This window comes from Grampus griseus (assembly GCF_964374135.1).
Source record: "Grampus griseus genome assembly, chromosome: 7".
Lineage (NCBI taxonomy): Eukaryota > Metazoa > Chordata > Mammalia > Artiodactyla > Delphinidae > Grampus > Grampus griseus.
Genome location: NC_139001.1, coordinates 80,936,012 through 80,949,872, shown reverse-complemented (window position 1 = coordinate 80,949,872; position 13,861 = coordinate 80,936,012). Strand labels below are relative to the sequence as shown.

General features: G+C 44.8%; 1 protein-coding gene across 1 annotated transcript in view; it reads left to right on the top strand.

Moving 5' to 3' along the window:
• Positions 1–13,861, top strand: part of KIF5C (kinesin family member 5C) — a gene marked incomplete at both ends in the record, with an annotated part of 148,851 nt that overhangs the window by 93,425 nt on the left and 41,565 nt on the right. Inside the window, one exon of the mRNA XM_082658878.1 lies at positions 6,671–6,819. Within this exon, the coding sequence (XP_082515004.1) occupies positions 6,671–6,819 (149 nt within the window). The remainder of the gene's footprint in view (positions 1–6,670; positions 6,820–13,861) is intronic.

The window sequence follows — 13,861 nt, the reverse complement described above, 5'->3', positions numbered from 1 at the left end:
TTGCTATTAAGCTGTAAACCTAATATCAATTAAGGTTCTTCCCCTAAGTAGCCTTTGGTTAGGATTTTGCTCAGTGTCTGCTGTGGTCATAGCTTGTGGAACAGGCATTTATTTCTGTATACAGCTTAGGGGATCTGGTTGAAAAACCAAACTGAGAATCTCTGAAAGTGAAGACCCAAGATACTTTTGTGCTCCCTTGTGAGTGATGAGGTCACACTGGATTAATCATATGTTAGCAGAGTGAGATTGACCCATAAAGATGATGAATGAGTAGTCAGTTCATGGCTATGGTAAGGCTCCCATGGATTATTGGGTTTTTTTCCTGTATCAAGGAGGTGATGTCTCAAAACTATGGGGCTGGGTAGTATTGCTATTGCTATATAGCTTCAGCTAGAAAAAATGATAAAACCTGCCTTAAGAGCATTTCTTAATTTCTGCTATCCCATCAATTTTATGTTTCCTTGTTAGCTACCTGAAATCCTTTTGCAAACCAGGCTGAGCAGGAAATGCTCATGGGTCCTGGCACCGTGTCCTGAGTGCCCAGGATCCATGTTTATTCACTGTGTTTGAACAGAGGGTCCAGATGTAACACTGCTTAGTGTGATTGACAGCTAGCACGTATGTGGAAAATACCAAAATAAAAGAGCAATGAGTATGAGAGCTGGAAGACACTTGGACATGCTCTGCGGTGAACAAGGCAAAAACAAAACAAAACAAAACAAAACTCATCAGACCACTAGCTAATCCACACTGGCGGCAAAATTAGATAGAACCTAATCATTAGGCCCTTTCACTCTGTAGATTTTCCTAAAGTTCATGGTAAGAAGCAACAAGAGATTATACATGTTCATCATCCTTTTATTCTAGGTCTCTTGTGGGAGCAAGGGACCAAGACACTCTTTATTTCATTTTGCAAGGTTGGTTTCAACCTCCTAGATAGGAGAATATTTGTTCTATTAAAAAGAAATAAATCCAGGCACAGAAGTTCAGTATCTCTCTTAGTAACTCTTGTTTCTTCCACAATTTAGAAATATTTGTATCTGACTTGATTTCTTTCCACATCAATTTATTTTTCTTAACTTATTTTTGTTGAATATAGCATACATATAGCAAAATACATTTAAGTATGCAACTCAGTAAAAATTTAAATATACATGTATATTCACATGTAACCACCACCTGGCATCTTAGAAGCCTCTCTTTGAACCCTCCCAGTCAGTACCCAACTCTCAAGGGTAAGTGTCATTCTGACTTCTGTCAACTTAGATGACTGTTTGCTGTCTTTGAACTTGATACAAATAGAAACATGCAGTATTATTTTGTATCTGGCTTCTTTTATGCAACACTGTATCTGTGAAGTACACTACATTGTTAGGTGTAGGAGTAGTTTAGTTTTCATAGTTCGATAATATTTTGTTGTATGAATATGGCATGTATGTATCCATTCTACTGTTGACGGTTATTTGTATTGTTTTCAGCTTGTGGCTATTATAAATGAAGTTGCTGTGACATTCGTTGTCATGTCTTTAGGTGACCATATGTCCTCATTTCTGTCGGTTATATACCTATGAGTGGAATTGCTAGCTCACAGGATGTAAGATATTTAGTTTTAATAGATAGTACCAAAGAGTTTTCTAAAATGATTGGAATAGCTTATACTCCCTCCAGTAGCAATTGAGTATTATAGTCACTGCACATCCCCATCAACACTTGGTATTATCAGTTTAAAATTTTTTAACCATCCTGTTGGGTGTGTAGAAGTATCCTGTTGTCATTTTATTTTGCATCTCCCTGAAGGCACCCTTTGTGGGTGGTATTTATTGGCACTTCTTTTGTGAAGTTCCTATTCAGATCTTTGCCCAGTGTTTTCACCTGTTGTCTGCTTTTTTTCTGATTGATTTATAGGGATTATTCTGGATAAGTCCTTTGGCAGATATATGGATTGTTTATATCTTCTCTCACTTTGCAGCGTATGTTTTAATTCTTTTAATGGTGACTTTTAATGAAGAGAGGGTTTTAAATTTTTATGAAGTCAAATTTATCTTTTCTTTCTATTCTATTTAAGAAATTAATCTTTGCCTACCCCAAGGTCTTAAAGATACTCTCCTGTTTTCTTCTAGCAGCTCTATTGTTTTACCTTTCACATTTATGCATATGATTCATCTGTAATAGAATTTTTTATATGTTACTGGGGGAGTTGATAAAGATCGTCACCTCCACCCCTGCCCCAGCACCGTGTACTGAAAGGACCATCCCTTCCCTCTGTGCTGTACGCGCACCTTTGTTGTAAATCAAATGGCTACATAGCTGAGCGTCTGTTTCTGGATAATCTATTCTGTTTGTATTCTAAAGTTTCTGGACTATTTAATCAGTTTCAGTTACTGTGGCTTTATAATATGTTGATATTCCATCCTCTAGCTTTGTCCTTCAAAACTGTCTTTGCTATTCTCGGCCCTCTTTATTTTTATTATAAATCTTAGAATCAGGTTGTCAATTTCTACAGACACATGCAAAACTCCTGAGATTTTATCTCAGATTATTTTAAATCTGTAGAACACTTGTGGGCTAATTGATCTCGCTCCCATTCAGTGTTAGCCGATTTCTTCATGTTCTACCTTTAGGGGGTGGGGAGGCGTGATGTTTTTGCCTCATCTGGGACTGAATGGAGTCTGTCTAGGACAGCAGCAGGAGACGTGGTTTCCCACCATTGTTCTCAGTTCCAGATGGGAGTTGGGTTGTGTATCTTCCATCTGCTCCTCTGGATTGTTTCTGTACCATCTCTGCTCTGCTCTGTGCCCTGGGACAGTGACCAGTCTGGACAGCTACAATGGGCTCCCTTGCCTCTGGCTTCCAGTTAGGTTCCACCAATGGGGAGGGAACATGGGCAGGCAGTCATAAGGAGAGGAGAGAGTGAGGTCAGGGTATTCATTTCTTGACTCCTTCCCTGAAGGGTCACTTTGGGTTGGCTGTGTTCTTAGACCAAAGACTGTTACAGCTTCTACTGGGAAGCCGCCTTCTTTTTTTTAAGGGTTAAAATTTTTTTTTAATTTGTTCTCTTTTTTAAAAATTGAAGTATAGTTGATGTACAATATTATATAATTACAGGTGTACAAAACAGTGATTCACAATTTTTAAAGGTTATACTCCATTTATAGTTATTATAAAATATGAGCTGTATTCCCTGTGCTGTACAATATATCCCTGTAGCATATTTATTTTATGCATTGTGGTTTGTACCTCTTAATCCCCTACCCCTATCTTGCCCCTCCCCACTTCCCTCTCCCCACTGGTAACCACTAGTTCGTTCTCTGTATCTGTGAGTATGGACAGCCTTCTTCTTATAGCTCCCTCCCTCTGGGACCCCTTTAGCCTAAGGGTGGTAACGGCACCCCCATCACTAATGTGGGGTACCCATTATCCCTTGTTATTTCCCATCACCCTTCCCATACCTTTGTTAAGCTCTTCCCAATTTGAGTAGACTATCTCTTGCCAGGACTCAAATTACTACAGAAATGGGAGAAAAAGAATTTTCTCAACAACTTAAAAGAACTTTGAGAATGAGGTTCAGCTATATGAGGGATAACCTTGTTGGGTCCGCTCACAAAATTGGACTTGTGGCTAAACCTGTCTGAGTATAGCATAAAGGCTCTACTCTTCTCTTTCTAGTATCACTGGAAATCAAGAGAATCTTTATGATGTAAAAAGTAAGATTAGTAGCCTTGGACTTCCCTGGTGGTGCAGTGGTTAAGAATCTGCCTGCTGGGCTTCCCTGGTGGCGCAGTGGTTGAGAGTCCGCCTGCCGATGCAGGGGACACGGGTTCGTGCCCCGGTCCGGGAAGATCCCACATGCCGCGGAGCGGCTGGGCCCGTGAGCCATGGCCGCTGAGCCTGCGCGTCCGGAGCCTGTGCTCCGCAACGGGAGAGGCCACAACAGTGAGAGGCCCGCGTACCGCAAAAACAAAACAAAACAAAACACAAAACAAACAAAAAAAAGAATCTGCCTGCTAATGCAAGGGACACGGGTTCAAGCCCTGGTCCGGGAAGATCCCACACGCCGCAGAGCAACTAAGCCCATGCGCCACAACTACTGAGCCTGCGCTCTAGATCCCACAAGCCACAACTGCTGAACCTGTGTGCCACAACTACTGAAGCCCGCACACCTGGAGCCCATGCTCCACAACAAGAGAAGCCACCACAGTGAGAAGCCTGCGCACCACAACAAAGAGCAGCCCTTGCTCGCCACAACTAGAGAAAGCCCGTGTGCAGCAACAAAGACCCAACGCAGAAATGAAGGAAGGGAGGGAGGGAGGGAGGGAGGAAGGAAGGAAGAAATGTTAAAAAAAAAAAAGATTAGTATCCTCAAAGTATGCCCTTAAATGTCCACAAGCATTTCGGCCATAGGTTATTGTTCACTTTCTTACTAACCTAAGTTGGTAATGGATGCTGCAGTGTTTGTGCTTGTATCTGAGAAACACCCACGACACTGCCTGAGGATGTTAGAAGGTGAGGTGAAAGTGTCAAATCGGCGTAGACTTTAAAGTAGCAATAAGATTGCTGTTATTTGAAAAATTAGAGTTGAAGCACTTCTGGGGACAGCAGCCTTAAGCTACAGTGAGTGAGGGAGAATTACACTGAAATGATTACATTGAAATCATTTAACTCCTCTTTTGACAGTTGGGTTATTTAGTTGTCTGCTTTAGGAATTAATTTTTGGAATGACGTCTGCAGCACTGGTGAGGACTGCTGAATTTCTTTCACTGTAATAGAAATCATGTCCAAAATGTCATTTCATGACAACAGCAATTAACCCGAATCACACATCAGATAGTGCCAGCAAATGTGACAGGACAAGAACTGGTGGGAGTTTAAAATGAAAAAGTCAATAGCAAATAAAACAGGATATCACATATTTTTAAATGAAGTTTGTACTTCTTCAGAAGTATGCAATAAGTGGAATTCTGCCATCGTCAATTTACTTTTTTTTTTTTTTTTTTTGTGGTACGCGGGTCTCTCACTGTTGTGGCATCTCCCGTTGCGGAGCATAGACTCCGGATGCGCAGGCTCAGCGGCCATGGCTCACGGGCCCAGCCGCTCCGCGGCATGTGGGATCTTCCCGGACCGGGGCACGAACTCGTATCCCCTGCATCGGCAGGCGGACTCTCAACCACTGGGCCACCAGGGAAGCCCTACTTTTTTTTTTTTTTAAACATCTTTATTGGAGTATAATTGCCTTACAATGGTGTGTTAGTTTCTGCCTTATAACAAAGTGAATCAGTTATACATATACATATGTCCCCATACCTCTTCCCTCTTGCATCTCCCTCCATCAATTTACTTTTTAATTGGACAGATCTGCTTATGTGTTCATTTTTGTGCATAAGTCAGTGAATCATGTATTTGGTTTTCATTACTGGCTGGAGCCCCCAGTGCCTTAACTCTCACTTCTTGCTCCCTTGAGATACTGTCCAAAAATCCACTGTGGCATCACACTCCATCCCAGGCCATCCATCCTAGGAGGCCACTCCATCTCTTATACCCCAAGTGGCAAAATGGTGTCCATTAGACATGTTTGTTTGTCCCACACGTCATTCTGAAGAATTGTCTTAAGCTGGGAGATACAAATAAAAATCTTAATTTCTGACTTTTCTTGAGAAAAGTGGGCCCTCCACTCGTACTTGGTGACAGTTGCCTGGGTGGTGGGGAAGGATGTGCCTGGCAGGGAGCCACGGTCTCACCTGGCCAGGCTGAGTTCATAACGTGACCCACCTGTTTCGGGTGTCATGTGTTGGCATGTGTTAAACACATCAGGGATGATTCTAGGTACCAAATGTGGGTAAGAGAAACACCTGATTTGTCTGTGTATTTATTGGTATGAGAAACTGTAAGCTCCAAGGCCAGAGACCTTGTCTCGTTTGTCTTGGTATATCCCCAGTGTTTCATAGTTAACTGAATTGAAAGAAAGCTCTACTTGGGCAGATGAATCTGGTAGTGGTATGTAAGATGCTTAAAGGAGGATGCTGAATGTTTGAAAAACGCTATAACCATAAGTTGTTACTGAGAACATAGACCAAGGTGGTGGCAGAGGGAATAGAGAAAGACCCCAAGAGATAATTCGAATGAAAATCCTGGGACTTCCCTGGTGGCGCAGTGGTTAAGAATCTGCCTGCCAGTGCAGGGGACACAGGTTCGAGCCCTGGTCCCGGAAGATCCCACATGCCGCAGAGCAGCTAAGCCCGTGCACCACAACTACTGAAGCCCGTGCACCTAGAGCCCGTGCTCCACAACAAGAGAAACCACCGCAATGAGAAGCCTGCGCACCGCAACGAAGAGTAGCCCCCGCTCGCCGCAACTAGAGAAAGCCCATGCGCAGCAACAAAGACCCAACGTAACCATAAATAAATTCATTAAAAAAAAACACGAAAATCCCATGGGATCTAGAGACTGGCAGGAAGTAAAGGAGAAATAAAAACGGAAAGGTGAGTTTAGAGCCTTAGGAATAATGGTGCCATTAATACAGCTAGGAGGGTGATAGGTAAAAGTTCCAGGGTCCCTCGTGCTCCCCAAGTCCCAGTCTTCTGGCGTGAAAGGAATTTGAGGCTTAATTATATTCATGATTTAGCAAATGCTAGTAGCTATGCTCAGAATTTTTCCCTTATGTTTTTCACCCCAGGGCTAAGACCATCAAGAATACAGTCTCTGTGAACCTGGAGCTGACAGCGGAAGAATGGAAGAAGAAATATGAAAAAGAGAAAGAGAAAAACAAGACTTTGAAGAATGTTCTCCAGCATCTGGAGATGGAGCTAAACAGGTGGAGAAATGGTAAGGAAGAATGAGGCATGAACGTGTGCTTTTTTTCCCCCTACAACTGTTGGCATCCTGGGGCACTTGGGAAAGAGTGGATGATGGTGGAGCTTGGTCCTGCCTTGCAACCACCTATGTGAACAAGCAGATATTGTCTTATTCCCTAGCACTCATCCCCGCCCCACCCCATCATTTGGCTGATGTACATTCTTTTTTTTTTTTTTTTGACCCAAACTCCCCAATGTCTTTTGGGGGAAGGGTTTTTAAATGTTTTAAAATTTTTTAAAATTTATTTTTTGGCTGCGTTGGGTCTTTGTTGCTGTGCGCGGGCTTTCTCTAGTTGCAGTGAGCGGGGGCTACTCTTCGTTGTGGTGCGTGGGCTGCTCATTGTGGTGGCTTCTCTTGTTGCAGAGCACAGGCTCTAGGTGTGCATGGGCTTCAGTAGTTGTGGCTCGCGGGCTCTAGAGCGCAGGCTCAGTAGTCGTGGCGCATGGGCTTAGTTGCTCCGCGGCACGTGGGATCTTCCCGGACCAGGGCTTGAACCCGTGTCCCCTGCATTGGCAGGCGGATTCTTAACCACTGCACCACCAGGGAAGCCCCTGACATACATGCTTAGTGTGGGCAAGTGACTGTTTACAAGGTTCCCTTAATCTGTTTGCAGTGAGATGCGCCTCTGTCTATCACTGTAATTCACTCCCTGGTAGCCATATTTGAGGTTTGGAGGGCAGTGCCCAAGACTTTGGGGGCTCTGATTGCTTTTGATTAAATGAAAAATATCATTCTCTCCTATGTGAGTCTTATAATCGATTTGGGGTTAAAAGTCACCGCTGGCAAATATTTGCATTTTTATTTGCCCAATTCATCTTCATGCTCTGCTTCTTCAGAGCCAGAAATAGGGGATTCCTGAAGAAACTCTGTCCTAAAATGGAGCCTTAAAGGCTTGTTTCGTGACTCATTTTTCTTTTTCCCTGAAACATTCTCTTTGGTTCGTTCTGCTCAAAGAAAACATCTCAGAGGGCTGACATGCAGTGGTGGGTGGGTTGTGGGTGAGGTGCTGAAGAAGGGTTTCCAGATCCAGGCTCAGACAGATTATTTTAATGGTTTTCGCTTGGTGACGGAGGTTAGAAGGTAGCAGTCCCCCCCTTTTTTTTTTTTCACTGAAACAAGGCAGCTTGGTGTGTGTGTAGGGGAATAGTGGATAGTTGGAGGTTGTTCTTCAGATTCTCTGCTGCTGGGTTTGGTACTTATTTCGGGTGCTGCATCAGATCTCAGTCTTGGGTAAGTGCAAGAGCCTAGGGATGGCTGTGCAGGTTTGGCAGGTAACCTGCCTGCTTATAACTGCAGAGTTAGCAGCAGATCATCTTGTGATTATATGTTTGCCACTGTTTTTGCTAGGAAGGGTGGGGTGTCCATGAGCTACTGTTCAATTGAAAAAACAATTACGTGGGCAACCAGGATTCAAGAGAGGTTCAAGAAATGACCTAGTAGCCTAAATAACACAATTCTTTTCTTTTGGGGAGATTTTCTAGCTGCACAAGCGTTTTGAAAGCTGCTGGAATTATTGAATAATTCAGCACCTGCGGCTGGTGGATGATTCCTTGCAATTTGGCAGGAGTAGGAGAGTGGGGAGGAGTGCTTGGCAAGGCAGGGAGTGGCTGTATGAAATTTTGTTCTATTTCTGGGATTCTCTTGGGTCACTTCTCTGCTGGGCAACTGGAACATTCAGTAAAGCCTTTTGACAAGGGGAGGGGGAACTGGCCTTAGAAACACTGTGGTGTGGGCAACTAACCTTGTGTTTTTCTTTTCTTTCCTGTCCTTTGCCAAGCTCCAACCCTCCAGTTCTCCATCCCGTAGTCAGCTGTCCTCTGGGGTCTGCCCACTGCCCTGTTTGCCTAACCCACGCTCATGCCTTGCATCTCTTTTGGGTGCTGTCCCCTGCTCTCGGATTGCTCACTTGACATCATTTTAATTCTTTGTCCCACCTTGCAGATCCACTCAGAAATTTACTGTTTTCCATGCCCTATAGGGTGAGATCCTACCTAAGCCCTTAACTTACATAATTCAGGAGAACTAATGTATGGTTTCTGACACGTGATAGACTTTCATAAATGTCTGTTAAGTAAGCATGTGTTTAATGCAGTGCCGGAGGTTAAAGGGTGAGCAGTCAGGCATGGTCTCTGCCCTCACGGAGCTTACAGGCTGGTGGGGGAGATAGTCTCCAACCGCGACGAATAACCGTGTGATGCTAGTCTGTGCTGTTCATCAAGAAGGGAAAGTATAAGGTGCTAAGAGTTATTACAGCAGAGGGCCCTGAGCTTGACTCAAGTCAGCAAAGATTTCCCCCAATAAGTGACCTAGGGAATAAGATCTGAGAGAAACAGAGCAGTTAGCTGAGCAAAATAGGTGAGGGTGGAAGTGCGGGTAGGGTGGGAGGAGCCAGGTTTACAATGACCCTGACGGGGCGGGAGTGATGGCCAGTGTGGAGATCTGGGGCTGGGCGAGACGGACTGAGATGGGTGAGAGAGGGACAGGCAGGCCCGTACAGGGCTATGTAGTCCTTGTTCAGGATTTTGGTCATTATCTTGGAACCAGTGAGAAGCCATTCAAGGTTATTCAGCTGCAGATCGTATGATGAGATTTACATTTTTGAAGATCCATTGGTTGTGTTGGAGGATGGACTGGAGGGTGTGGGAGGAGGGCTAGGACCTGGGGTGGTCTTCCAGAGATGAGATTATAGTCGTTGAATTGAGAGACAAGGCAGTGGAAAGGGAGAGAGATGGACGGACCGGAGACGTATTTAGGAGGTGAAATCAGCAGTGCTTGGTGAGGAGTAAGCCGTAGGGAGAGAGAGTGTCAGGTTTTCTAGCTTGCTGAGTTGGATGGAGGGCAGAAGTGCTCCCTGAGACAAGAAACACAGGAGGAGAACCAGAAGGGAGGCGAGGGAGGTGAGAAGGGAGTTTGAGGTGCCGATGTAACATCCAGGTGAAAATGCCAAATAAGAAGTTAGATCTGGAGCTCAGGGGAGCTGCCATGGATCTTCTGGAGGTAATTGAAGTCATAGGTAGGGGTGAGGTCCTCTATAGACTCCTGAAGAGAGGAGAGGGAAGAGAAGAGGAAGGGTCTTGAGAGACCCCTCCACTCACCCCCACCATTACCACGTAATCACTGAGTGATTAAGAGTAGGGAGATCGATGCAGCTCTCCTGTCCGGCAAGCTAACACTTTGTTTTTCTGGAAGCAAAAGTTTTCAAATGTAGAGAACCTACTGTAGTGGTATAAAAATGTCAGGCAGGAAAGGAGACAGGTGGAGGCATGGTGGAGTGGTCCTTTGACCAGGTATGAATGAAGAACTATTTTAAGGATTAACTGCACATCAACAAAACCAGGAGGCTTTCTGTCCTGTTCCGGACTAGGTGTTTAATCCTCCGGCAGCCCTTGAGGCAGGATAGGAGACTCGCCCTAGGTGACTCCACAGGGCGCTTGACTCCTGAATTCATTCTCTTTCCCTTATGGGTGCAGCCTGCGTGCCGCCCTGGTGGTTTGTGTTTAGGCCACGGAGATGAGTGTGAAAAAAAGGGACTGGAATTCCTTCCGTGGTGTCCCGTGCACCCTGATTCCTCATGGTCACGAGGGCACGGCTGGGATGTGTCAACTAGAGAGCAGGGATTTTGAAAGGTGGAGTGGAGAGAAGAGGCAGTGCCCTCCACTACAACCCAAGTGGCAGGCTATTTCCAACTTGCTTCTGAAATTTGGTACGCACCTTGGTTCTAAACGTGTGGGAGGGCAGCCGCTGAGTTCGCTGCGGTGACGGCTACGCATGGATATTCCCGGGTTACAGTCAGAACGTGATAAAGGAGCGTTGTCAGCTGTGTGCACCCTCCCTAGGGAAAGAGATTCCTTTCCTCGCACAGTGTTTATCATTTAAGAATTTGGCTGCCCCACTCCAGCGGTAGGAGAGCAGGAGAGGAGGAGTGTAGCAGGGAAAAGCATGCATATGTGTGCATGCCTGTGCTTTTGCCGGTTTGCTGTTATACAGAATGAGGTAGGAATACAAAGGAGTAGGAGAGGCAAAATAATATGATGTCTCAGCGGCCAGTTGGGCCCAGGCAGATACTGTAAGTAAGTGAAGAGCGGTACGTCTGATACAGTTGGCCACAGGAGAGAGCATTCCCTGCCCAGTCATTCAAAAGCCATGAAATACTATCCTATTACATGCCTGTAGGCTGGTCCTCACCCCATCCCCACCTATATTCTTATAGCGTAATGGGCTACTTCCGATGCAAGCCTGGCGGTTTTCTCCACTGGGTGTGGTAGAACATTGATTCTCAGAACATGGCCTGGGACTCGTAGTAATGCACATACCACACCAAGCCTTAATTCATTTCTGCCACTGCCATTCAGGCAGCGTGGCCCAGGGCATGTGCGTGGGAGCTTAAGGGGGGCGTGTCACACCTTGTTTTTTTTATTTTGTTTTTTTTGCGGTACGCGGGCCTCTCCCTGTTGTGGCCTCTCCCGTTGCGGAGCACAGGCTCCGGACGCGCAGGCTCGGCGGCCATGGCTCACAGGCCCAGCCGCTCCACGGCATGTGGGATCTTCCCGGACCGGGGCACGAACCCGTGTCCCTTACGTCGGCAGGCCGACTCTCAACCACTGCGCCACCAGGGAAGCCCTCACACCTTGTTTTTACAAAGCAGGAGTGGGGAGAACCGTCCACTCTCCTGGCTCCATTCCCCACTGGGCCAGTGAAGGTCCTGCCAGCTTAAACAAAAAGAGAAAGCAGGGAACTACATTCAGTATCTTGTAATAACCTATAACGGATAAGAATCTGAGAAAGAATAGACGTGTATGTATAACTGAATCACTTTGGTGTATGCCTGAAACTAACACAACTTTGTAAATCAGCTATTCTTCAGTTAAAAAAAAAAAAAAGAAGGCTATGAGTGACTCACAGAACCGAAAGAACAGCTGAGGAACTGGGCTTATAAGGGGCCACACCTGGAGTGGATCCCCTATAGATGTGTTTCCATCCTTGTCTCGTGCGTTGGAGACCCAGAGGCCCTGGAGGGTCAGAGGATACTGTGCTGGGTGGTGTGCTTTGTCTGGGGAACGACAGGACACCCTGATGTGTTGTCTGACAAAGACTACATGCACTGGAGGAGGGTAATTCCTCACAAGGCAGTCAAGGTGCTGTTGTGAGAGTGGCTGTTGAGTGTCTGAAAAACAACACATGTCCACCACAATCTCCTAGTGACATCTTGTGGGCTAGAATCGACGGGCAGTCTTTCTGCAAATCTGGAGGCTCTGTTGGCAACTGTAGCCTCATGGAAATTTGTTCAGCCTACTTGCTTAAGGACAGATAGAGGGAGTGGGCAGCTGTCAGAAATAGGATCTTTCTTTTTTTCCAGCTCTGTTGCTTGTTGATCGGATGTACGGAAAGGATTTGAACCATCCTGTAAGTGGGGATAGATTTAGGTAGTTCAGCTTCCAGTTCACCGCTGCCCCCTCCTCCTCAATCCATCAAAAAGACTCTAGACAAGAGGATGGGGAAGGAGGGCTGAAGGCCCAGGGGCATGATGCTTAGAGAGGGGTTGAGTCCATAGTTCCCAGTCTCTGCCAGGTCAGTCATTACACATGCCCTCTTCTCTGGTACTTCTTTGAATTTTGTTCTTAAAAAAAATGATAACTTTTTACAAGGGCTTCAGTCAGAAAAAGAGGCCCTGAATATCCAGGTGTCAGAAGTGCAGGGAAATGACCTGATGAAACTGCATATCTGCAGCATCTCTTGCATAATATAATATTTTCTAACAGAGTGGATGTAGATTTACCCCATCTGCTGAAGTCCTGCAAAGAAATTATTTCATCACAATCTGAGAAGGTGTGGAAAAATCAGCAATCTCTAGAGCAGATTTGTTCTCCAGACTTAAAACATGCTAGGCCAGCAGGCTTGGTTCTCCAAGTAGCTAAATCTGTAACCTCGAGGCTGATGGGGGCTCTGTGGAACTGTGCAGCCTCCGTAGTTCGGACCCAATTTGCTTTTTTTGGCATTAAATATGTAGAAGATGCTGGCCCCCCTCTCAGACTCATGATTATTGTAGAACTTCAGAAGTTAGCATTTCATTTGAGAGGTCTAATTTGTTAGGCCCTCTTCCTTCTTTTGAGAGCACAACGAAACACTAATAGAAATACTGATCGCTAGGAGAATCGTGTGGCCTGTTTAAGAAGAATGTAAAGAGGATGCTGAGTCCTGGGTGACCAGTTTATTAGAAAATTACTGTAGAAAGGATTAGAGAATGTCTTAAACTTCTTACAATATCTTGAGGAAATAGGGTAAAAGATGCTCTTTGAGTGCAAAATAATCCCATAAAGGAATGATTTTTTTTAAACCTCCCATTTATATAATGACATCTTGTATCCAGCTGCCCATCTGGCAACTTAAAGGTTTCCTTTTCGTTTCTTTGATATAGAAATTACCTGCCATTAGGTCTGCCACTGGGCCTGTTTAATTGGTATTAAAAGAGAGTGGCTCCTTTGCCAGATCTGGTCTGGTTTCTGGCGGAAGCCGTGAGTGACCAGCCAATCTTTGCCCTGGAGCTGCAGAGAGAAGCCAATTACCTTACTATGTTCTCCAGAGGCTGTAGGGACTCCATTTATGAAAAGGATAACTAGCTTGTTGCTACTTCATGTGTGAAATTTTAATGAATTACTGGCAGCCTAATGGTTTTCTTTCTTTCTTTTTTTTTTTTTGAAAAAAACAAAACCCCCAAAAGCCTGTTTTAGCATTTTTTAACTAATAGCACTAACAAGAATTTTTGATTAGTCTGTCATTCTTGTTTATTGCGATTGATGGATTTCTACTTCTTGTGGAAATGTTATTTATGCCCTCTGGGGGGTTTTCATTTTATAATTAAAGTGCTCTGCAACCTTATAGGTATGCTCCAACTGAATGCTCCTGTGTACACACAAATCGTTTTAGTCCTTAAAGGTAATTACATCTGACAATAGGAAATTAGGAAATGCCAGAATGCTTATGTAAAAAAGGGAAATGTTTCTTGGGGGGTGGG